The sequence below is a fragment of the Eurytemora carolleeae genome, unplaced genomic scaffold (assembly GCF_000591075.1).
Source record: "Eurytemora carolleeae unplaced genomic scaffold, Eaff_2.0 scaffold771, whole genome shotgun sequence".
NCBI classification, from domain to species: domain Eukaryota; kingdom Metazoa; phylum Arthropoda; class Copepoda; order Calanoida; family Temoridae; genus Eurytemora; species Eurytemora carolleeae.
In genome coordinates, this window is record NW_019396658.1 from 42663 (window position 1) to 68294 (window position 25632).

Sequence of the window (25632 nt, forward strand, 5' to 3'; positions counted from 1 at the left end):
TTACGTAAAAAATGTGATGTAATGATGATGAAATATATACAAGGGAGCCATACGTCAGAACCTGAGAATTTTAAATTTTCACATCTTAAAATTGTATTCAAGAATTAAACGCTGTAGTCCTAGTTTAGTGGAATAAGTTGCAGTATTTTTTATGGATTCAGTGTATAATATTTCTCTTATCAATCTGACAAGAAATAACTACAAGATTCTTATAATCAAATATTATATAGCTCTGCAATAATAAATATAAATATATACCAATATAAGTTAAATGATTTTAAATTTAAACAAATTTAATTCAGCCCAATTTACCAAAAGTTCATTCAATATCTCAAAGTTAAGAATTATTAAGAATTACGTTTGTATGCCTTTTAACATAGTTTCGCCTGATTTCTTAATTGAATCCGTCATACTAATAAAGAAGTAGGGGTGTATATATTCTTGAAAATAATTTCCCTCCCTCTTTTAAAAATCCCTTTTCCCCAGAAGTCAGGTATATTTGCGCGGAGCGAAAAATTTTTTAAGGGTTTTATTCTATGAATGGGGGAAAATAAATTATAATTAGGAACAACATAAAAATGTTGGGGTACAAAATTAATTAACAGGAGGGAAAACTTGTCTTTTGATGTCCAATTTTTCATTTTTACCCCAAAGCATAAAAAATCGTTAATACAAATATACACCCTTTTATGAAGATTAGACGTGGAGAAAAGTTTGCATTAGTTAAATTCGTAAATAAGGTTCTTTAACAATCAAGTTTAGAAACATTTATTTGTACTGATTTACTCATATATCAATGTTGTTTAGCGGACAATGATATCTATTTAATGCAGCTGTTTTTTTTTTGTCGTGAAACTGAACTTTTAATAGTCAGCAACGTAGCTTCGTCAATGCAACTCAAGCAAAATATTCAATCTCAAAACATGAAGTATTCATACAATACTTAAATATAAATAATCTTTTTGAAATTAGATTTCGGGACAAAATATTTATTTATTCTTTGATTTCGGTAATACTTCTTAAACCAACATCAGTTCAGAGATATAATTAAAGATTTGATTTCACGTATGTTAGATTTTCACTTTATTTCATTGTACAATCTCCGGGTTAGATCTAGAATATTCTCCAGGTTAGATCTAGAATATTCTCCGAGTTAGATCTAGAATATTTTCCGTATTAGATCTAGAAAATTCTCCAGGTTAGATCTAGAATATTCTCCGAGTTAGATCTAGAATATTTTCCGTGTTAGATCTAGAACATTCTCCAAGTTAGATCTAGAATATTCTCCGAGTTAGATCTAGAATATTCACCGAGTTAAATCAAGAATATTCCCCGAGTTAGACCTAGAATATTCTCCATGTCAAATCTAGAATATTCTCCAAGTCAGATCTAGAATATTCTCCAAGTTAGATCTAGAATGTCATTAAAGATAGATCTGAAATGTTCTCCGTTTAAAACGTATAGTATCCGAGTTCTGAAGTATATTTAAGTTATCAAGTAATTCTCTGAGTTCTCTAGTTTGTTCTTTGAGTTTATTCAGTTCTCAAAACAATCTCTCCCGCATTTACTCTGAGTTTTCTAGAATATTCTCTGAATGAAAAGGTTGAAGAATGAAGTCTCCTGAGCTGGGTTGTGAGATTTGAACGTTATAACTGTTGTTTATTGTTTCCTGACTGAGTAAACGGGTTTCCTAAACAGAACAGTGCCATTAATCCAGGAAAACTATAGGTATAGGGCGGTAAAGGTATATCTGTCGTAATGCCACCATTTTTACAAGGTTTTATTAAAGCAAATTGGAGTAGAAACTCATTTTCAAAAGTGGCCTTATATTTTTTCATACTTGCAGCAATACAAAAATGAATAATATTTTTCAAAATTACCAATTATAATTCTATTAATTTTAGCTGACTAAAATAATCTAAAATGTCAGGAAATAGAAATAAATTTTTAAATTGAATACCTGGTCTTCGTTGATAGTGTTCATACTGGTAAGGACAGATTTCATTAGAGACAATCTTTCCAGTACGCAGGAGGCAGAGAGACGAGCCTCGGCGTCATGATCCCAGCATTCATCAACTAGGACAATAAAAAATTAGTTGTCAATCAATCAATCAAACCAATAAAGTTGTCAATCAATCATTCAATTAATCAAGCTTTAAATTTATCAACTAGTAAATCATAGAAACATTTATTCAACCATTCATTCAATCAATAAATCCATATCAATAAAGCTATTAAACAAATAATCAATCAATCAATCAATTAATCAATCAATCAAGCGACCTTATGACTCAATTAACTAATGTAACTCTTATTATTTTGATTCAAGGAATTAAACGAAACTCACTTGTTTCGCATAGGATGGAAAGAGCTTCATGTTTTCTCCATATCTCCCGGAGATCTGGTCTCACCTATATAATCATATAGGTTATAACTACTAAACGCATCAAAAAATGGCTTAAATAGAACTAATTTTATGTTTCTCAGTTTAAATATCCAAAAAATATCTCCACGTTTTAAAGAAAAACTTTGATCCATTGTCACTATTAAAAACAACAATTCTTCCTCGGAATACTACCACTACCTCTTCAGGGTTTGCAAGTTTACTTGGCCTACCTTTTGATGAACGACCAGTTCTGAAATCTCCTCCAGGGTTGGATGAGGAGTAGTTTCAGCCTCGAACGGGAGCTTGTAGGGTCCAACCTGACCGATATCTTTACACCTAGACAATACTTCCCAGAGTACCAACCCACATGCGTACATGTCTATGCGTAGAAATGCGTCACGAGAGAAGTTAATCGCTCCCTCTAGTACCTCTGGGGCCATATATCTTCGGGTTCCAACCTAGGTAAAATTAAAATAAAAGATCTAGGGTTTTGAAACATCATAAATACGGAAATTATTTATTTACCTGTCCGTGTGTATCCCCAACTATTTCGTTAGGTTTAAACTGAAGAGCAAGGCCGAAGTCTCCAATGCAAGCCACCATATCAGATCTTACCAGAACGTTCTTGGATTTGAAATCTCTGTGTGCTATGGCGGGTTTAACTCCTGAACCTCGGATACTAGGAATCTCTGTATGAAGATGAGTGAGACCAGCGGCAATACCGAGACACATTTTACTCAGTTCCTCGAGGCTAACGGTGTTCATCTTTAAGAAATCACAAAGAGAACCACCCTCATGGAAAGCTGTAACTAACCAGAACTCCTGTTGTAGACTCTCTCCTCTCCTATCCACACCTTTTTGCAAAGAATAATATTTAAAAATCTTATTACTCGTGGAACTTTAAATACATTTCTGTGTTTTTAATTAATTTTTCTGCAAGAAGTGAAAAATATTTGCTAAAGAATTGAACGTAGAAGCATGAAATTGAAATTCTGAATTAAAGAAGAAAAGTTAATTCCAATTCAGTCAAATAATTAAAGGAGTATTAAAGATAAAGATTGAATGAAACAAACCTATGAATCGGAGAATATTCTCATGAGACATCTGAGGAAGGTTGAAGATCTCCTGCTCAGCAAACCAGGATTGTTTATCCTGAAGAGGGAAAATCTTGACAGCAACCTGTTCACCGCCCAGATGCCCTTTCCATACAGCTCCAAACCTTCCGCGAGCCTTGATCTCAAGCAGCTGTACGGGCCTAAAACGATTAATATTGAGTATAACAGAATATACAATGAGTCTAAAGGATTGCAAACCACATAATTTCTGTTTCAAATACCTTATTGATTCCCGGATTGTTACAAAATTCCCCAGATTTGACCCTTTATTTTTAAAGAAAAGAAGCACGGATGAGGTTTCAGAGGTGATTCAGATGAGAAAATGAAAAGAATGCGTGTGTCGAAACTAGACATGACAAACTCAATGATTCACCTGTGGATTATGGTCGGAGTAGGAGGAGAAACAGGACCATCCTCACTCTGTGACAAGGAACTAAACTGACTACTCTTCCTCTGCTTGTATATATATGCTCCAGCTAGTCCTATCACTAGTAGAACTAGAACGGGAACTGCAGAGTAAAGAAGAAGATAAAACTTCCCTGATGGTTGAGCGGGAGCAAGGATTGGAGGACTTGTCGTCTCAATTGTCAAAGGTTCCCATCTTAAATAAATTAATTGCTAATTAAGATAGTCAGACGTTGCTAGTTAAAACTTAAAATTGCTATAATAATTTCACATCATCGCGTAACTCTCATTTGTTGATGAATAAAAATGATAATGAAAATTAAACCTGAAATCTCTGTTACAACTGTTTCCAGTGCAACAACAAAACATATGATTCTTATTCACACTTCCTTCCTCCACACAATCTGTTCTGTTCCTACACTGCTCCTATACATACAATACAGCTTTCAGTTTACACATTTAAAAAGACATATAATCCCTCCACATACGTTTAGGAGATTTTCTGTCTTTATTGTTGATTAATCCTCAGGAACTCACATAGAGTTATTATGAGGATGATTTTGTTGACTTAAGAGTTGCTGATTGTTCTTGCCGGTTTTTTTTTCTCTATCTTCTTTTGAAGATACTCACAATGAAAGATTCTTTGATGTCTGATGAAATTAAGTTCCATTTTCTGGGCACCCGAATAAAAAACGACAATTTTACCAATCGATCTATAAAATCCGGAGCCAAGTGGAAAATTTTGAAATAAAATATTAAAAACAGTTTTTTACTTATGAAGCCTAAATCTGAAGTGCTGACTACTGGGAAATAAGTTAATTCAAGATGTAAAAAGTTTCAGTAAAAAAACTCAAAAATGAGTAATATTTTTGAAGAAGTAAAAACCTTAAGAAATTCTTGTACAGGTCGGGTTCGAATCAATCTTTTTACAAGGACGAATAAAGGATTTGGATAATAATAATAGAAAAATTCCCTGTCAATCCTGCAATCTGAGATTTCAGGCGGATAAACATCAAAACATAATAAATTCTTGAAGCACTGCTTATAAAGACGAAAGATTATCATTTATTAGTACCTGAGAGCTTCCATGGTTGAAGAGACAACCCTGTTTCTTAATCTTAAAAGTATCCGCTCCGGAACCCGTCCCATTCTGCCAAACCGTGAAGCAGAACGCTTCTAGGTTCCCGGCAGCTTCAGGTTCATCATAACAGTTCCGTGTTCCATAACAGGACGGATTGTTCTCATCTTTCTTCACACACACGGAGTCATGGAATTCACATTCAACTGTTTTCCTAGACGGAGTATCTAGGTTGGGCACTATAGCTGTAAAACAACTGTGTATTCTCAGAAGTAACACCCCTGTTATAATTCTCACAAGTGAGTACATATTAATTCTGATTATTGTCCTCCTGGTCGAAATTGTTTCCAAGATCTACATCTTCATCATCCTCGTCCTCGTGATCACTCTCACTATCCTCGTCCTCGTCCTGACAAACAGGTTTATAAATGACTAGCTTGGGAACCCAGCTTTGCCAGGATTTTTCGATGTAAGTTAACCCACTCAAATTCTAAACTTATGTTGAATTTTTAAACCAGACTTCTAACATTTCGTGGTTATTCTGAGGTCCCCAATTATGATTAGTAGGCAAATCGAACCAAGTCCTGTGATGGACATTAAAGAATTTGAGCCGAGGTTTAAATCCGCCAAAACCCGGTTTAAATTAAGCGCCGTCTTAAATCTTGAAACATTTGATACAATTTTAAGTGGAACCAACCATATTTAAGCCGCGACTTAAATTTAAACCGCCGCTCAAATTCTTTTAATTCGACCACCGATCAAACATCCAAACAGATAGGCATAGATTACTACTTTATATTTATAGATAAAGGAATCTTTTAATTTCGAGTTTTAAATAAAATTGTTTTTATTGCTTTATCTTTATATTATACAGTTACGGCATATCATAAAAATGAATTTCTGAGGGTACCTCCTCCTCTTCTGGTTCGTGTAGAGTATCTGGACTTGTTTTACCAATAGGAATTATATCGGAACCCTTCTGTGCGATTCTACTCATAACCTGCAAAGATCAGTATGACCGTCTTTGTAATTGGATTGGGTAATCTAAGCTGAGATTTGTAGGAGTATTTGTTTTATCCTAACTTGGACGTTTTTTGATCAGGAAGCTTGGAGAAAGCAATTTATACATTCGTCCATTTGATAAATTAAACATTGAAGCAAGGAGGGTGGTGGCGGTTGGGGGTAAACTTTAATATTCATGTCAAATTATGATTGCAAAGAATAAGAACATAATGAAACCTGGGCATGTTCTGCCTCCTCCCTTGCTAGGATTGACTCCTCATCTATTGGTCTAAACATAAAAAATATTTAAAAACTACGAGAACTAAAATCAGACATCGGCCGTAAAATAAAAAAAACGTTTCATGTTTTAAGGTTGAGTGTCTAAACTTATGAAAATAAAAAAGTGGAACTAACTTGTCAACTCCGAACCAGACAGGGTCACATGTTCTAGGTAACAAGGTTGGATTTGACGGGGTGTAGGTGCTCCAGGACATTCCTTACTTGGTCTTAGTATCCAGAGAACAGATTCTTATAACATTCTAATATTCTGAAAACAGTTCACATCTAGTATACAAGATAACCTCATCAAACATGAATAGTTCACGCAGTTTTCAAAAATAGAAAACGATTTTAAATGTATATTTATATTTTTGTTACTTGAACAAAAAATTAAATAAACATTATTAAATCTTTGATAAAATCAAGAAAACAATATTTAAAGGTAAAAATAAAGTAATATGATCTTCATTACTCATCATCTTATATACTAAATGTAGTGGTGTGTATATTTCCTGAAAATACCCTGTTTAAGGTTCTTTGTAAATTATGAAAATCTATTTTAAAGAAAATGTAAAATGTTTAATTTTGTCTAAGAATTTGTAAAAATGTATCCAACTAAAGCAATAAGCAAACATGTATAACAACTAGTTAGTGAGACAGATAGTAAATAATAAAGTATTATTGTGCAGAACTGAGAAGAATATAGTTTAGTTGAGACGGACAAGGTTCCGAATATACAGGTAGAGCTGACGGAGGAGTCGGGAGAAGGGTTGGGATCGTCTCATCAGGATACGTCACAACACAGAACATGAAGATTTTTCCCTGAAATAGTTGATTACATTATCCAGATTAGTTGATATATTCCAATATCATAAACTGTTAAAATCAATAGTTGATAACATTATCCAGATTAGTTGATATATTCCAATATCATAAACTAATAAAATCAATAGTTGATAACATTATCCAGATTAGTTGATATATTCCAATATCATAAACTAATAAAATCAATGGTTGATTATATTATCCAGATTAGTTGATATATTCCAATATCATGAACTAATAAAATCAACCCCTTTTCTGTGAAGTAGTTGATTTCATTATCCAGATTAGTTGATATATTTCAATATCATAAACTAATAAAATCAACACCTTTTTGTTTTGGATCCTATTATCTCATTATATATCTCTCTAGGACAGGTAACACTTAGTTTTAGAAACTAGATCTATATGATTGATCCTTCAAATTTTTGTAGTTTCTGAGTTTTTGGTTGATATTATAGGTTGGGTTAAAATCCACAACTATGCATCTATAGAAATCCTTCAAATTTATATTTCATATTTTCTTTGAAAGAAAACCACCGCAAACTCTGCTGAAACTTAATCATTAGTTCAATTGGCAAAAATTCGAGGAATTAAAAGTTATAAAAGAATTAAATTTAAAGAGGGTTTATTATATTTTTAACCTCTACATTTCTCTAATTTAAACTAAAACAGAAAAAACGGAATTAAGAATTGACTCTACGTGTCTCTCATCTAAGCTAGTTAAATCTATTATCTTTCTATACATCCGTATATATAAGACGCATTTATGCGTATATTTAAACACACTAAAGATTAAATACTGTTAATGAGGCGCAGTGAGAGCTGTTGAGACCACAATATTGAGGATAGTGCAACATACATAAATACATAATACCTTGAATACATACATCATTGACTTTATTATAAAATTAGTCAGCGTTTCCCAGGGTACTCATAGTTATTCCCATTGTTTACCCGCGCTTGGTTTTAAATTACGATTTTATGCCACCCAACTAAGACTCTCAAAACCAAACTAAGAACCTGAGATATATATGTAAAGTTGTCTGATTAACTGTCAATTAATTTTCTGGTTTTGACTGCATAAATAAATACCTAAATTCTCTCGACAAGGATTCTTAAAATGAAATGATAAGATAATGATAACGAAAATATTAACCTGAAGGGATTTGAATGATTTCTACCCTGGAAACCATGGATAAGACAATCCTCCCCCTCCTGCTCCAAGACATACCTCTGAACAGGAGAGTAATTAACACTATGTACATAAAGGGGGGGTTTCAAGAATACATCTTTTCCAAAAAAAAACATTTTCCCCAAAATATACTTTTTATGTTTATATTGATTTTGCTCATCAAAATAAAAAAATGTTTTGACCCGTTTACCCAGAAAAATAATAATATATTACGTGATGATCATTTTTGAAAAGTCTTGATAAAATCGGCACGTACATGTTTTCTAATGTTAAATTATATATATATATATATATATAAAACATGCAGCGCAGGCAAAAAGTTTGTCACAATTACAGAATATAAAAAATAACACCGCTGATTTAGACCAAAAGATGAAAGTTCCGAAATAAAATGTTTTTTTTTTTATTTGATGATCAAATTAATAACACAATAGCAAACGAAAATAACAAAAACATGAAAAAAGAAACTGAAAAAATGAAAGAATGTGTTATCTTCATAAATTCCGGAATTATTTGGAAGTTGAAAAAGTTGAAGTCCTTATGCCCCTCCCCCATGCAGGTTTTCTGGTTTAATAGTTAAAAAAAATATAATTAGTCCGGTCTGATAGGGAGAATAAAACTGAAAATATGTGACATTAAAACATAATTTTAACAAGTCGATTCCATAGCACATTATATATAACTAAATGAAGCATGCAGTACAGCCTCAAAACTAAATGAAATTAACACAGAACAACTAAAAAAAACAAAGTTTTGGTGCTTTACAATAATACAATAACATGACAAACTTAAAAGAAAAAGAAAGTTAGGTCAGAAGAAACAAATTTAACTAAATAATTTAACTAAAAACTAAGAAGAGACGTTAAATAAACCTATTTTTCTACAATATTAATTGTTAAAACGAAACATCCTGAAATCTAGGTTTATCTACGTCCTGTGATACTCGTGATACTGAATCTACAAGAACTCTAACCCTCAGATGATCCGACAAGACCAGGACTTCTCCCTGAAGGGATTTGCTCTCTCACTAGAGAACCCGATCATCAGATAATCCTCGCTCTCCTTCTCCAGGATAAACTTCTAATAAATTCCAAGGATGAGGAAACCTGACTTAGGATTATCGGTAACCGGGATACAAAACATATTGTATTATTTTCCATGGATAAGCCGAAAGTACTAAAATTATGAAAGATTACCTTGATATCCTCTATGGCCTGGGATACAGAGATTCTTTTTATACTTGCTTCCCTCCTCAACTGCTCAACAATTTCACGCTGTTGTTGAATACTAGACATTTTTAATCCTGGAATAAAAATATTGATACTATTTAAATAAAATTGAATAAAACTGATCTAGAAAACTGATTGCACAACATGTAAAATATATGTTTTGGTTTAAGATCGATACAACTCAGGTAGTCACAGAGCAGTTCAGTAGGGACTAAGGTCTACTAAGAGAAAGAGAGATGCGTAGTTTGCTAGGATATGCCCCGCTCTACTCCTTCTCTCAAACTTACTTTCCCGTCTCTCCCTACAACACAAACAAAGGGTGTTCTGGAAAACATGAAAATCTATTTTAAAGAAAATGTAAAATGTTTAATTTTGTCTAAGAATTTGNCATTTTTTATTCGCCTTCAGTCCATCTTCGAATCCTCTTTTACTTCCATCTTTATATCAGCTATCTTCTTCCATATTTATATCCCCTCTTCTTCAGTCTTTAAATCCTCTTGACGTCCAGATCTTTATATCCTCTTTTCTTAAATCTTTATTTCCTTTTTTCTTCCATCTTTAAATCCTCTCTACTTCCATCTTTATGTCCTCTCTACTTCCATGAATTTATATCCTCTCTACTCCATCTTTATATTCTCTCTTCCTCTACCTGTATAGATCCTCTCTTCTTCCATCTTTATAGTCTCTCTTCCATCTTTATATCCTCTCTTCTTCCAGATCTTTATGTCCTCTCTTCTTCCAGCTTTTTACATCCTCTCTTCTTCCATTTTTATATCCTCTCTTCTTCCATGTTTATACCCAGTTCTTTCACTTTCATTTAAATTTTACTTTCCTAATCCAACCTCTTCATTTTCTCCCATCTTTATATCCTAACTTCTTCCATCTTCTATCTTCACTTCTATCTTTACATCCTCTCTGCCTTTGTCTTCTTCTATCTTAAAAACAAATCTTTTCATTTATTTTTATATCTTCAAGACAAATCTCTTTCTATCCTGATCTTCCAGACAATTTTCTTCGAACACTGATCTTCTTGACAACTCGCTTCGAACTCTGATCTACTAAACAATTCTCTTCAAACTCTGATCTTCTAGGCAATTCTCTTCAAACTCTGATCTTCTAGACAATTCTCTTACAACCCTGATCTTCTTGACAATTCTCTCCATACATACCCTTTTCTTCTAGAAAATTTTCTTCAAACCCAGATTTTCCAGATGATTCTTTTCCAACCCTGATTTTCTTGACATTTCTCTTCAAATCCTGATCTTCCAGACAATTCTCTTCAAACCCTGATCTTCCAGACAATTCTCTTCAAGCCCTGATCTTCCAGAAAATTCTCTTCAAGCCCTGATCTTCTAGACATTTCTCTTCAAATCCTGATCTTCCAGCCAATTCTCTTCAAACCCTGATCTTCCAGACAATTCTCTTCAAACCCTGATCTTCCAGACAATTCTCTTCAAACGCCCTGATCTTCTAGACATTTCTCTTCAAATCCTGATCTTCCAGCCAATTCTCTTCAAACCCTGATCTTCCAGACAATTCTCTTCAAACCCTGATCTTCCAGACAATTCTCTTCAAACTCTGATCTTCCAGACATTTCTTTTCCAACCCTGATCTTCTTGACAATTCTCTCTAAACCCTAATCTTCTTGACAATTCTCTTCAAACCCCGATTTTCCAGACTTTTCTATTCAAACCCTAATATACAAAGACAATTCTCTCCAAACTCTGATCTTGTAGACAAATCTCTTTGAATCTTCTAAACAATAAATTCAAACCCTGTTCTTCTAGAAAATTCTCTTTAAACTGTGATCTTCTATACAATTGTATTCAAACCCTGATTATTACGACAATTCTCTTCAAACACCGATAATTCTATCAGTGTACTTCCAGAAACTTCTCTGCACTATTTTTCTGATTATCTACACAATTTTTTTCACTTTCTCATTCACATATTCATTTATATGCATCGAAATCAAGGGCACCATGGCTAATGGATGTGCAACAGAAATTATATGATTAATCACAAAACTCTTTATTTTACATCTCGTTCCAAATTTTTAGATTACAAATTTACTTGAAGAAATTTAATGCACATTGAAGAAATTATCATAGTACTAATGTCAATAAGAAGCATAACTATTAATAAGTGCTTAAAAAATAATGAACAAGTTATAAAAACGTATAAATTGACGAATTTATACAATATTATATATCCGGTTTGCACTTCAGTATATTGAAATTTATACGTTAGGCCAGGTTTAAGAATAAAGATAACAAATGCGTAGACTTCAAGGTCAGTGTTCTTAGTTAACCTTATCTTCGTGAATTAATTAAACTATTGAACTAGCTGAAATACCCTAGTTAGAGATTACTAGTTCTTAAAAGGAAGAGAATCATCAGCTAGAGCAAGAAGGTTAAGTTCTGATCCTCCCCCTGTATCCATCTCAAACTCTCTGACAAGGTTGTGCAGATTCATTCCCTGGAATAAAACAATGTTATAATTTAAAAATAACCCTTTCTTTTTAAAATTTGCTCTATTCTTTATTCTTTTATACCTGGAGAAAACCAGGATCTAGGTTCTGAAGATCGTCATCTACAGTCTCATGCTTAATGTCATTGAGAAGCTGATCAACATTCTGTCCGGAGTCCGTCTCACAGATTAGTCGATCCAAACTCATTTCATCTTCACGTCGCATTCTTCCTCTCTTGAGTTCCTCTTCAAGACTGATCTCTTCTCTCCGGATTTTGCGACCCTCCTCCTCCATCTCAGCGTACTCCTCCGCAATTCTCAGCAACTCCTCGTCCGTCGTGTCAGGGTTAGTTTTTGCATTTTCAATATAGGTTTTCATCTTCTCAATCATCCATTCAGGGACTGTAAACCCAACCAGTTCTCCTGATAAGGCAAAGTTATACATAAAAAGAACGAAAACCGTTCAAATCAAATCAAAGCTTTGTTTTGTTTTGTTGATAAATACTCTAGTTTATTATTTAACACAATGGCATTGTTTAGAATTGAAATGAAATTAAAACAAGAAGGGAGAATTGGATTGATCAAAATTAATCAAATTAAAGAAATACCGAAAATCCAAAACATATAGTAAGGTCGATAACAAATGAGCTTTAAAACAAACAATTAAGATGTCGACTGTTGATCTGAATGACGAATGGTAACTTCTCTAAGATTTGATTTTTAAATAAATAAGTAGAACCTGGCTGTTGTTTCGGATGGGACGAATACTCAGGAGACTCCGCCAGGTCCAGAATATCTCTAAGAATTGAATAATTTATGAAACCTTGAACTTGCAATAAAGAAAAAAAAACATCCTTAATATTGGCAAACCGACCTGAGCACCATAAGATAAGCCTTTCCTCCAGTAGTAGCCATTAGATTGGCCTTGGCTAACCATTCCTTATCCGTCTGGTCTCCAGAGTACTTGAATAGCTCAGGGTGCTTTATGTACAACCTACCCCGGGTCTGTCCGAATCCAAGAGCCTGAATATACATTTTTAAATGACGATGACATCTCATGAACAAGTCAATTAAATAATTATAACAAGTCGTGAGCTAATGTTTAAAACTACCTTATTAGCTCTAGACCCTAGAATGAAGAGCGTGTCTGTACTAAGCCTTTCCGGTTCCCATTTAGGCCCTTCCCTTCGCACCGGTCTGCCGGCTTTATTAACTAGGATTAAGTCTGTGTTGGGTCGTCCTAAACCTGAAAAACAAAACCTTTATAATTTTATTTTTTACACTTTTTGGTTTTTTAAAATTCATAATTCTTGGAAAAAACAAACCTGATTTGATTACCATACTCTTCTTAGTAACAGGAGAGTTACTGGTTCCAGAGAACGATCTTTTAAGAACTTGATTCGGACATTTCCCACTCCGCTGTCTTTTAGGATCATTCTTAGGAAGGTAGATCTCCTTTGCGGTTTCTAGAGCTGAGATGAGAATATCCTCCAGAGCACTGGAGTTTACGTTCTCTTCTCCGAGATTGAGTTTAAGATTACGAATTGCAGGCTTAAAATGAGTCTCAGATATCTCGGTTAGAACTTTCTGTATCCTGAAATTATTTTATCTTTAATTCTTTATCAAGACGGGTTCAAATATCTCAAGAAGAAATGTACGGTTTCATCTTGTAAGTACCTTAAGTTTATTTCAGGTTGGATAAGGCTTCGAAGGGTTTCCAGAGCAAATCCTGGATCTCGGACATAGTTTATCTGACACCGGGATATAGCAGTCTAAACGTACATTAATAAAATTAAAATAAATCAGAGAAAAGTCCATGTCAGGTCCGGCAAGATTGTTTGGGTCAAGTTTATGATAATTCAGCTGACTTGAATACTGCGTACTTTGAAATATACTCAATACAAGAATATTTTTCTAAAAACTATTACCGTAGTACTTGTCTGGTTTGATAAAAAAAAAAACTAATAAAAATCATATTTTATTTGATAAGATGTCATTTTGATGTTTACCATATCCAGTCTGATTTTAATGGGCTAGAGACGTTAGAGGTGACAGTAAAAAAATTTTAAAAATCTGTTTCAAGAATCTCTTCTGTTTCAAATCTAAGATGAAAAATGAAAACCAACCTGGGTGGTTGCAGATGTTGTATTAAGTGATTGATGTATTGTTGACCCATTGATGGCCTCGAATATCTTGAGTCTCTTTCCCTCGTACATGTTTGTTAAGAGAGAAGAGAAGTTTAGAGAACAGGGTTCACCTTCTCTAGGGATAAGCAACCTTGTTCTTCTCGGTTAGTCAGGATTGCTGAAATAACTTCAGTTAGAATATCTTTGTTAAAGATAATGGTCCGATCCTAATCCATTCCAGATTCCAAATCCCAAACCAACCCCATTCAACCCAGTTCAATTCAAACAAGTTTAACCCAACCTAGTCTCACTAACCTGCCAATCTGGTCCTGTTTGTGGGATGGGTGCCTGCTCCGTGAGAATTGATAACTCCACTACTCGAAGTCCTCGTTCTATAGGATCTGTGATCAATAGTCCACGCTTTGTCCACACCTAAGCACAGTCGTGGTTTATCTAATGTAATTTTTCATTTCCTCATATCCTCTGAACAACTATTTTTTTTTATAAAATAATAAAAGTTGAACCTGCTCGTTCTGCTCGTGAACAAATCTCGAAACCTTCTTCAAACACTTCTCGTAATGGGTCTCAGTGCAGAAGTATATGATGTAAGCAGTCAGACATGCCATACATCCTGAACAATAAACCATAAAATATCCAGTGTTTTAAAGAGAATATTAATTTTTTCTCCCATTTCTTCTAAAACATGTTGAATGTATAATAATCGTAGATCGAAATTGATTAATTGGGAGTAGTAGTTTAACTATTAAGGTAGGGATAGTTCAACTACTTCTCCTGCACTGGTTCAAGTTGAACTACAGAGGTGTAATTGATCTAGGCAAGATGATGAAACTACTTTTGCTGTGTTGGTTCAAGGTAAACTAGAAAAATTAGTTGATTTAGGCAGAGATAGTTGAACTACTTCTTCTGCGCTGGTTCAAGTTGAACTATAGGGATAATTGAACAAGTTATTGTCCTAACCTTCACAATACGTTGAACAGCTTGCTTTCTCTGCCTCTGCGTACAGATTGTTCAAGGTGTTGATCGTGTAGTCGAACAGCTGTCGGTCAATCTTACCTAGGAATATCAAAGGGATCGGTTAATCAACAATTAAAATAATCATTCTTACTTGTTGCAGAGATTATTTTCGATTGGGCAGACATTAATGGGAAAACGAAGAACAGAGCCAGTTAAAAGTAAACAAAGTTTATGATCAAAACCACCGAATATGAATAATATCATTTGATTTGTTTACAATGATGGATGGATAACAAAAAACTTTAACCTAGAAAAACATTCAAGAAGTTCTTCAGGTAAATTATGTTTCATCCCACCTTCATAATAAACAGAACAAATGATATCATTCATATGTTAGAAAAACAGATTTCGGTGGTTTTGGCCTTATGTAATAATACGCTTTGTTAGGGGCAAGTCAAAGTTTCAGGTATAATTGATAAGTATGTAAACCTACCTTCCAATTCGACCGGGAATCTAGATTGAAACTTAACCCCACACCCCTCGCTGTAGTCTCTCTGGAGGAACAGTTTTCTACAGTTCGCCTGATAATAAGAAAAAGTGTTAAAATATGGTTTGAAAAAAGTGAAGCTTGTAAATTATAAGAGGATTTCCATTAGATACGCAGGAACTGCTGTTCGTGAGATAGTTCCCAGATTAGTATTTATGTTGTAAAACAACACGGACCTGAGATATGGTTTGAGGAACTGGATCTGAAGAATTCCTGGACATATTGCATTATTTTTCTGAAATTTTCTTAATTAGACAAACTTCTAATCATTCTGAATCAGACAGACTTAAAAAGAAGTTTAGACAGACTTCTAATCATCCTGAGATAGAAAGACAGTTATTCATTCTGTGTATGAGAGAAATCTATTCAACAAAATTATAATCATCCTGAATAAGACAAACATCTAATCATTCTGATTTAGAGAGACTTCAAATCATCCTGAGTTAGCCAAACTTCTAATCATCCTGAGTTAGGCAGACTTTAAATCATCTAAAATTAGACAAACTTCTTATCATCCTAAGTTAGAGAGACTTCTAATCATCCTGAATTAGACAAACTTCTAATCATCCTGAGTTTGAGAGACAGTTATTCATTCTGTGTATGAGAGAAATATATTCATTCAGAATTAGACAAATTTCTAATCATCCTGAATTAAACAAAATTCTAATCATCCTGATTTAGACAAACTTCTAATCATTCTGAGTTTGAGAGACAGTTATTCATTCTGTGTATGAGAGAAATATATTCATTCAGAATTAGACAAATTTCTAATCATCCTGAATTAAACAAAATTCTAATCATCCTGATTTAGACAAACTTCTAATCATTCTGAGTTGGATACGATATATAAATTTGATATTTTTTAAATTTTCCTTAATGTGGCAAACTTTCAATTTACATTGTTTGGTCATAACAGCATCAAACTATTCTAGATTTACTAATAATCAGTGGCTAGAAAATTAGCTGTACTTAATCTATGACAATTTTATAGCTGTACTTGATTTTGTATTAGACAAACAAACAATTTCGATATCTGTGATTTAACAGATTGATAATCGATTAGACAAACTAATAACTATACTTGATTTATGTTTATACAAACTAATAACTATACTTGATTTATGTTTAGACAAAAAAATAACTATACTTGATTTATGTTTAGACAAACTAATAACTATACTTGATTTATGTTTAGACAAATTAATGACTACTTAATTAGTGATTAACAAACTCATAATTTTCTTGTGATTAGAAAAACAAATAACTATACTATATCTGAGATAGACAAAATAATGATTATACTTCATTTGTGAACAGACAAACTTATATCTATACTTCATTCGTGAATAGACAAACTAATAACTATACTTCATTTGAGAACAGACAAATAACTATACTTGATTTACGTTTAGAGAAACTAATAACTATATTTCATTTGTGAATAGACAAACTTATATCTATACTTCATTCGTGAATAGACAAACTAATAACTATACTTCATTTGAGAACAGACAAATAACTATACTTGATTTACGTTTAGAGAAACTAATAACTATATTTCATTTATGAATAGACAAACTAATAACTATACTTCATTTGTGAATGGACAAACTTATAACTATACTTCATTCGTGAATAGACAAACTAATAACTATACTTCATTCGTGAACAGACAAAAAACTATACTTGATTTACGTTTAGACAAACTAATAACCATACTTCATTCGTGAATAGACTAACTAATAACTATACTTCATTTGTGAATAGACAAACTAATAACTATACTTCATTCGTGAATAGACAAACTAATAACTAAACGTTTTGTGAGATTCAACAATCTTTGCTGCAATTCGAAAATAGGTAAAATATAAAAATAGATATTATAGAAATATAATGTTCATTTTTTTGATTTAACAAACTTTAAATTTTTAAATAATTATTTGCAGATGAAAAATATAGATACTGATCAGGGGTCACAAATTCTGAACAGGACTCAAGGGCCGGGCCTGGGACATCTTCGTTCACAAACTGTTGTATCTTTACCTAAAAACTAGTTCCTTGGCTGTCCTAATACGCCACAGAAAACTGCGAACAAACCATATCCGCTGTCTAAAATTCTAATCTATATTCTACGTCCTATATTTGTAATGTTTGTCAGTGATGAGTAAGAGTGTAAACTGTAAGGTGATTATTAGTGAACTCTCTCTAGTCTAGTTTCTCTCTATCTCACTCTCTTTCTCTCTCTCTCAAGTTTTATCAGCTATTTCTCTCTCTCTCTTCTTGGACTCCGGGAACTTGCAACTACAAATCTGAACTCTGTTAAAAAAATATATTTTGAAAGTATTCCACAGACTTCAAACAACTCATTCATCAGAATTCATTCGTTAAAAGTGAGATTTCTAAATATCTAGATAATTCTGGAAAAAGTAAACATTTAATTTCTTCATTTTGTAACGCTTTCAAAATATGGCTCTGGAGTCCAGACAGTGCATATTAAACCTTACAAAATTCGAGATTTCAGTCAGTTTCGCAAATATTGATAAAATTTCTTAATAAAATCTTAGTAGTTATTCATGTATATTTTACATTTATATTTCATTAATGCTTAAAATAATGCAACAATCATTTCTCACAGTTAATTCGTGACTAACTGAACATTTTGTTGCCAACGTCTACGTAAATGATTAGATAAACTGATACGCAAATTCATGTCATTAAATACATTAAATACAAATTTAACACTCATTTTTTGATAAATTTCTAAGATAGGCAGTACATGTACATCATAAAGCTATATTGTAAATAAGAGTAAGATTTAAAGAAAAGACCCATAAAATAGGGCCATTATTTAACTAGTGTACGAGCAAAATATTAGAAAATAATTTATAAAAAGGTTTTTACAAGTTTTTTCAATACATTTTTACAGTGATAATTAAAATGTTTGTGCCCTCAGAAATAATTAAAGAAGCTTTAATTTCTCATGGTTAATCATTTTTAATGCCTCCGTTCTTGATTGCTTTAACGCATCCCTTGAGCATGAGATAGAACCAGTAGAGGTTGAGTGAGTAGAAGCTAAATGTTCCAAGCTTACAGAGGATTGGAAGAGAGTAAATACCTTCCAGCAGTCCAAGGTTGGATTGAGAACAGTAGAGATAAACAACGTACGGGAGAAGGAATATCCTGGAGAAGAAGAAAGTAATCACCATGATAATACTGACCTGGAGATACAGTTTTGTACTCTTCAGCTCTAGTTTAGCCAGGAGAGATCTGAACCAGGGTTATTATGTTTTCACATTCAAAGTAAGTTTTTAAACTTAATTTACGCCAATTTTATAATATTTTAATGCAGTACCGGAATCCTGGGATTTTAAAGACGCATTATATTTTGTTCCCTCCCTCTGAGTTGACAGAAAAAAATAGATAATATTCAATGTTATAAAGGGAAGAATAATGGCCCAACTTAATTATCTCATAAATTAAAAATAAAAATCCTTTCCTTAATGCGACAAAGATGCTTGATAGCTCCATAAGGAGAGAGAACCCCACAATGCCGTCCCCCCGAACCCTAGAGGTGTAGAGGATACCCAGAGACAGGAACACTAAGATCCCAATATGATGAAATACTATTCCTGGCCACCACTGTATAAAGTTTATAATGTTGGTGATTAGTCCCCTAGAGGTATCCTTTCTCTCCATAGAGACAATTACATAGAGACAGATTAGATCATAAAACCAGTATCCGACACTAAACCATGCATAGGGTTTAAGGAAACTGAGCTGAGTGTGTAATATATCTGATCTGGTGTATAGTACAGCAGAGAACCCAACCAGAGTTGCCAGGGTAGCCTGGAGAAAAGATACAGACCAGTTAGCTGCACTCCATAAACTCTAGACAACCATTTTCATTTCTTCTTTCATAACCCAGGACTTATTTTTTATTTTATACTTTAATTACCTATTCTTACTTTAGTTCTCAAGTTCCTGCTGTAAACCTTCTTACCCTCCCCCTCACCCGCCTTATTAATTTCATCAGAGGTGCTGAGAATATGAACAAATTATTCAATATATACAATTATAAGTAATTAAACACATAAATCGAAATTAGGATAGAAAAAGGAAGAAAGTATGAATTGAGAACAGGACCAGGAGGACTATAGTACAATTTCGATAAAAACCGTTTTTCAATATTCAGCCTAAGCAGACTCAGAAGAAATGATATGGTTCCTGATTGTTGGTAATTGATGTAAATTTATTCTTAAGCACATGTTTCGATATGAAGAGAAGAGCGGAATGAAGAAGAATAGAAGATCCAAATATAACTATTCCTGTTTCTGTCTCCATCTTTAAGTGTTTTTAATCCTGTCACAGTTTTAAAAGAAGTTTCCTTGGGTAGCTAGAAACGTATTTGGTCTAAAGAATAAAAAGACGGGGGTGCAATAACTTCGGTATTATCCAAGGGCTGCCCGGAGCTTGGTTTCAACAAATTCTTCATCCACCCTCGACGCACAAACAACCTGAGACGAGAAGATGATAAGAATTTTAAATGGGTTGTAACATTCTGAACGAACCTTATTTCTGGCCTTGTGTCCAGTTTCAAGAGAAACTTGAGATTTCTTTAATCCAAGGATCTCCACCATAAACTTGATTAGGAGCAGGTTTGCTTCTCCTTCCACGGGAGGAGCTGAGACGGATATACCAACAGATTCCTGGAATTAGTTCTATGTAGAACAAAATACTAGAGCAAATAAGTCTGAGGTTTGGGTAACTATTATGTAGTTAACAATTGTTTATTGTTTTATATCCCCAGGATGATAATATAAATTAAAATCTATAAATCAAATAATTCAAGTTTAAAATCTCCGTCTGACAATGGTTAACCATTTTCTATCTAGACTCTTAAAGGTTCGGACATTCACAATTCACATTCTTACGCCCTTCAAGTTCAAAATTTAGCGATAAGCTGTAACTAAGTTTGGCAATGAAGTGGTCAAAAAGGCACATTACTTGGCATAAAAAAAGATTGAAACCTAACAAACCCTGAATGAACCAAGAATCTAATGATCTCCCTAGATAAATGAAGAGATAAAGCCAAGAGTAAATGTATCAGAGAGAGGGAAGATACCTGGCTGTAGTCTGTCACTTGAGTAAACTTAGCTCCAGGTTTAAGATGAACTGAGATAAGAACGTCTTCACCTCGTGTTCGTAAAGGAGATGGAGAAGGTTGTGCTGTAGCTGTAACATTAGACTCTTTCTTCTAAAACAAGCAATACAATAATTAACAGATATTTATCAGATCATTGTCCGACTTTAATAAATTAAGTCGCGTCTCAAATCCCCCCAAAACCAATTTCAATTGAGCACCGGGTTATATCTTGAAAAATTTTAAACAATTTAAAGTGGAACCAACCATATTTGAGCCGCGGCTCAAAAAATTTGGCCTCAGTACTAAGATTGTTATTATTGATAAAACAACCATTATAAAGAGTTTAAAAAAAATTACCGCGAATTTCTTACCCATAGCCTTGGGTAAAGTTTTATAAAATCTTCTAATCATAAAATGCGCCCATTCTGTTTCTGTAACATAAGAATTGAAAGAACTAAAAGAAAAGTTGTAAATTGTAAAATCTAACATAAAACTTGGGAATGGTTTATTTGGCGATCATTGACTAGAACTTCCTTGCTCCTTGAGTTTACGTTCTCTGATCATTACATCGTATTCATCATCTTCCTCTTTCCCTTCCTCAACTAGAACAAATAGGGGTAAAACAACATGAATTAAAAATAGGACTCCCGGCCCTTTAAAATATTAAAATATATATATATGAAAGCAACCCCCCCCCCCACCCGTAAACAGGTACCTCTGCTCATAGCATAGGGGAAATGAAAGGGAATGAAACTTTTGTATATCTTTTTTTTAAAAGAGAGGGTTACAGGTTTGCTATACTTTCAGCCAGCTCAGAGAAAACAGCTGTTTCTCCGCCATCCCAGTTATTTATTTGAGAGGTATGAGCAAAAAACTAACCTTTGACTTGATTAACTTGACTGGATGCTATGGTGTAAGCTGCCGGCATCTGTGCCGCAACTTTAGTTTTAATATTTCTAATCCTTCGGAATATATTATCCAAGTCCTTCTTCATCTCCTGAACCGTCTGGGTGTGCTTCTTGAAATCATTCTGAGCCTTCTCCAGCCTCGTGGCGGAGAGACTGTTTACGTTGGTCAGCATCTCGTTTGTTTTCTCGAATCTCTGCAACATTTTCTTCTGAGCTCGGACAATCAGTTCAACATCCTTCTGGTTTATCACTCCAGCTAAACCCTAGATAGTTTTAAAAAATTTAAATCTATTCTTAAAAAAGCATAAAATCTAAGTTTAACATGATGCAAAGTTTAACCTGTACTAAAACCTCACTAGCTGTATAGTTTTGATAAATACTACATCCCATCCAGCTTGCCGGAACCTCGCTTTCAGGAGTATCTCCCATTTTCAGGAATAACAATCCAACTCTGCTCTATCTTAGCATTCTAAATTTCTGAAATAGATTGGTCCTTTTCATCTGAATGAATTTTTATTTGTCGCTTGTATGAATTTACTGCAATTTCAAAATGAATGTAAATAAATCTACTTGATTATAAATATATTATTGCGGTGATCAGTGAAATCATTAAGGGGTTGGTGGGCCACCTCCAGAACCCATTGCAAAGATTCCTGAAATAAAATGTCTTTAGTTATTTAAATAGCACAGCTGAAATAATTTTCCTGTCCGGTTCAGAGCGGTATACTTTAAAATGAATGAGATATCATCCATTTATCTAACTTTAAAACGTGATAATTTTTAATTGTGGTTTCTCTCATTTAAAGGGTATCGTTGTGAATTGGGCAATGGGCATGTCCCTCTTTGAACGGATGGTTGCTTAAAATAACGTTAACACTCAATTTAAAACACATTTACCTAGATATTGAGCTGTTATGAGGTTAAGCATGAGCAGATAAACAACAAAGTCCGTCATATAATCATATCGGAGGACGGAATAGAAATCAGGTCCTCGGAGAGAGATACCAAGACGACCCTTCCATCGTTTCCTAAATATCCAGGCCCAGGCCGCTACGGAGTTCACCTAGTTTATCAAAATTACGATAATAATTTGATTGAAACATTTTAGATTTTTTTAAAGACTAAAACCTGAGTAATCTCGACGAGTGTCCAGTCAGCCATTTTATCTTCACGTTCAAATTTATAGTTTCCGATTAGAATCTCATTCTCCTGGAAGGTCTTGTACGGATCCATTTCTTTCAGGACTTTATCACTCGCCTTCAGAGTTTCAGTAATTTCACCAACTTTAAGCTTTCCTTCCTGAAGCAATCATGTTAAACATTTGAAGATTCCTAAACTAAAATTATTGTTTGCCTGAGATTCTTTCTTCAGCTCCTCCATGGTTTCATTCATCTTGATCCTCATTTCCTTAATCCTCTCCTTTATACCGAGAAGACCAGGCAGAGAGAAGGTTACTGGAGATAAGATTTAATTATCTAATCAAGACGAAAAATAACAAATTTCCTTCCAGCTCTGTTGAGTCCTTCTCTAAGGAAGATTACACAATTGCGGGTATAAAACTCTATTCATGATCGGTTTAATTCTTGCCTCAATGTTATTTAACAGGTTAAGATAAGATATTTATAAATAAGATCTGGACCAAAATGTGTCTTCCTTTAATTTGGCACTTATCCAGGGAGTAAGGAATAGAAGGGAGATATAACTGACGCGGTTCGCCCTACCATATGATTATACATGCTTTGCAGACGAGTACTCCATTTGTATAAGAAGTATTTGTCTGATGTACATTTACTGCGTATACAATTCTGAACATTTCATATACAAATGAAGTACTCGTCTGCAAAGCATGTATAATCATATGGTAGGGCGAACCGCGTCAGTTATATCTCCCTTCTATTCCTTACTCCCTGCATTTATCCTACCGAATATTTAATTTATTTGATATGATTTTTTCCCTATGAAGAGCAAATGGAGAAACAGTGAAATACTATTTTGTGGATTAGATAAATAATCACCTAGTGTAACCGTTTGCCCGGCTTCATTAGATCGAAAAACTGGAATAAAACTGAAAAATATATCCTCAGGGTTAATCCTCAGATATCGTTTCTCTTCCTGGGTTAGACCAGCGAGGTTCTTCTTTAATCCTGCAATACACTCTGGAGATACTAATCCTCCCAGTTTATCATATTCTTCCTCTTCCAAAAATTCAGAAACTACACCAATAGCCTGAAAAGTAATCTATTAGAACTTTTGGGTCAAAAAAGAATATTTTATTTAAGGACAAATGTTAATAAAAATTACTTGTTTAGCGCCCTCTGTCATGGATTCTACATCTAGCCCATATTCTTCAGGAAAAGGTCTGAACAAAAATCAACATTTAGAAAACCGCTGTGTAATATTTCCATGTAGACCAATTCAAAATATTTATGGGATTTTTTGTTTGTTTATTTTAAAGGTTTATCACACAGAAGTCAGAAATGATGTGTTTTGAATCTCGGGAGCAAGCGCTTCAGCAGATCTATGGATTAATCTAATTCTTCTTCGACATCCCGTAATTGTCATACCCTGGAGGGATAACTTTAATTGATGGATCAAGCATTCTAGCATTCAAGATTTACAATATCAACACAAAAGTTTCGATCTCCTGATGTTATAAAAAGTAAGAAAAAAAAATAAAACTAAATTGGGTAAATTTCCAACCCATAATGTCAGATTTCTGGTTCAAAAATTTATCTCCATCTTCTGCAGACTTAAGGATAACTTTTATTCTTCATGGTTCCCGGCAGGGATAACAAAAGAAGCATTTCTCTTTAGTTTAAAAATTGCTACAGTGGATATCGAGATAAAGCACACAAAAGTTCTAAACCCTAGTTCTATCCAACCTGTTAGGTTTTCCGTAAATAATCATTGACGCAATTCTCTCGTTCTGTAGTTTTGTTATTGATTTCTTTATATCTCCTGTACTGCTGTAGCTAGGAGCAAAACTACTCTTCCTAATAAACAACTGAATTAGTACCCTGCAGTACTTAGGATTCATTTAAATTTGGTGCGGATCCTGGATCCTCCTGAAAAAAAAACTGGATCCGGATACAGTTTCTTTGAAAACTATAAAAAATTGAATTTGTAAACACTTGAATAGGAAACTTATACTTTGCCAAGATTAGAAAACCAAAACCAGATTAAAGAAATACTTTTTGGAAAACTAAGATAACTAGGTTTTTAATTCCCATGAGCAGCATTCATCATATCATGGTCATTTGCTAGCTGGATTTTAGCGTGGAAAATTAAACCAAGAAGGTTGAGCAAAAATATAAGGGTATAGAGAAGAAATACTGATTTGCTTACTGTTATTTTTGCGATTTTAGCGCCAAGCTTGGTAAACGGTAATGTGAACACCATGGAACTTGCATAGCACAGCACGTTTTGTATTGAAAAGCTTTTATTCTTTCGTACTGTATAGAAACTAGGTTTCTGAAATAAAATGCAAGAAAAAGGACCCCCTCCAGAATCAGAGATTAAATATCAAGACCAAAATTTGATAATTTTGTCGGCATAAGAAGTCCAAAAACCTTACGAATACAAAGGCTACAAAATCACCACATTGATAAGAGATATAGAATGTCTTTAAGATTGTGTATGAATTTCCGATCTCGTGAAAAGCGTTAAAAAAAACATATATATATATAATTCCAAATATGAAGATAGTTTTCACAAACCTGTGTATTAACGGATTTATCACGAATTGTCGAGGTTTTAATCTCGAGAGAGAACATATTCGTGAGGATATCATCTGGAAACAAAATATTTAACAAAGATAAAAAAAATGATTTATTTAACAAAAGTTAACAAAAAAAAAGTAGAAAAAACGAACAAAAATATTTCAAATTAAAAATCAAATAATAATTGAAAAAATTATAAGTTAACGTAACAAAGAATCAAATGAAAACCTCAAA

At 33.5% G+C, this 25632-nt stretch overlaps 7 protein-coding genes across 7 annotated transcripts; all 7 read right to left on the reverse strand.

Annotated features, from left to right (window-relative positions):
• Positions 1-752: 752 nt before the first annotated feature.
• On the reverse strand, positions 753-6638 carry LOC111707021 (activin receptor type-2A). Its single transcript, XM_023479999.1, has 12 exons — positions 6401-6638; positions 6224-6275; positions 5895-5984; positions 4982-5393; positions 4232-4332; positions 3875-4102; positions 3460-3641; positions 2912-3240; positions 2617-2844; positions 2348-2411; positions 1961-2076; positions 753-1690 (listed from the first exon to the last, which is right to left on the reverse strand). The coding sequence occupies exons 4-12, from the start codon at positions 5291-5293 to the stop codon at positions 1565-1567; spliced, it is 1686 nt and encodes a 561-aa protein (XP_023335767.1). The 5' UTR covers positions 5294-5393; positions 5895-5984; positions 6224-6275; positions 6401-6638; the 3' UTR covers positions 753-1564.
• A 4887-nt stretch (positions 6639-11525) lies between these two features.
• LOC111707024 (deoxynucleotidyltransferase terminal-interacting protein 1-like) lies at positions 11526-14215 on the reverse strand. The gene is made up of 8 exons (XM_023480005.1): positions 14107-14215; positions 13658-13752; positions 13306-13574; positions 13093-13226; positions 12855-13003; positions 12720-12778; positions 12066-12403; positions 11526-11989 (listed from the first exon to the last, which is right to left on the reverse strand). Exons 1-8 carry the CDS (start codon positions 14194-14196, stop codon positions 11882-11884), a joined length of 1242 nt encoding a protein of 413 aa, XP_023335773.1. The 5' UTR covers positions 14197-14215; the 3' UTR covers positions 11526-11881.
• Positions 14193-15909, reverse strand: LOC111707025 (golgin subfamily A member 7-like). Its single transcript, XM_023480006.1, has 6 exons — positions 15805-15909; positions 15575-15662; positions 15085-15180; positions 14631-14737; positions 14422-14538; positions 14193-14284 (listed from the first exon to the last, which is right to left on the reverse strand). Exons 1-6 carry the CDS (start codon positions 15847-15849, stop codon positions 14276-14278), a joined length of 462 nt encoding a protein of 153 aa, XP_023335774.1. The 5' UTR covers positions 15850-15909; the 3' UTR covers positions 14193-14275.
• Positions 15910-18188: 2279 nt separating this feature from the next.
• LOC111707030 (protein FAM57B-like) lies at positions 18189-19995 on the reverse strand. The gene is made up of 3 exons (XM_023480014.1): positions 19853-19995; positions 19125-19516; positions 18189-18895 (listed from the first exon to the last, which is right to left on the reverse strand). Exons 1-3 carry the CDS (start codon positions 19967-19969, stop codon positions 18613-18615), a joined length of 792 nt encoding a protein of 263 aa, XP_023335782.1. The 5' UTR covers positions 19970-19995; the 3' UTR covers positions 18189-18612.
• A 31-nt stretch (positions 19996-20026) lies between these two features.
• On the reverse strand, positions 20027-21280 carry LOC111707033 (UPF0235 protein C15orf40 homolog). Its single transcript, XM_023480017.1, has 4 exons — positions 21129-21280; positions 20751-20882; positions 20197-20334; positions 20027-20142 (listed from the first exon to the last, which is right to left on the reverse strand). Exons 1-4 carry the CDS (start codon positions 21258-21260, stop codon positions 20077-20079), a joined length of 468 nt encoding a protein of 155 aa, XP_023335785.1. The 5' UTR covers positions 21261-21280; the 3' UTR covers positions 20027-20076.
• Positions 21200-22133, reverse strand: LOC111707032 (kxDL motif-containing protein CG10681). The gene is made up of 3 exons (XM_023480016.1): positions 22019-22133; positions 21651-21942; positions 21200-21373 (listed from the first exon to the last, which is right to left on the reverse strand). The coding sequence occupies exons 1-3, from the start codon at positions 22106-22108 to the stop codon at positions 21288-21290; spliced, it is 468 nt and encodes a 155-aa protein (XP_023335784.1). The 5' UTR covers positions 22109-22133; the 3' UTR covers positions 21200-21287.
• Positions 22134-22153: 20 nt separating this feature from the next.
• LOC111707029 (uncharacterized) lies at positions 22154-25498 on the reverse strand. The gene is made up of 8 exons (XM_023480013.1): positions 25396-25498; positions 24562-24672; positions 23981-24038; positions 23695-23905; positions 23033-23133; positions 22808-22978; positions 22577-22742; positions 22154-22332 (listed from the first exon to the last, which is right to left on the reverse strand). The coding sequence occupies exons 1-8, from the start codon at positions 25467-25469 to the stop codon at positions 22289-22291; spliced, it is 936 nt and encodes a 311-aa protein (XP_023335781.1). The 5' UTR covers positions 25470-25498; the 3' UTR covers positions 22154-22288.
• Positions 25499-25632: the final 134 nt, after the last annotated feature.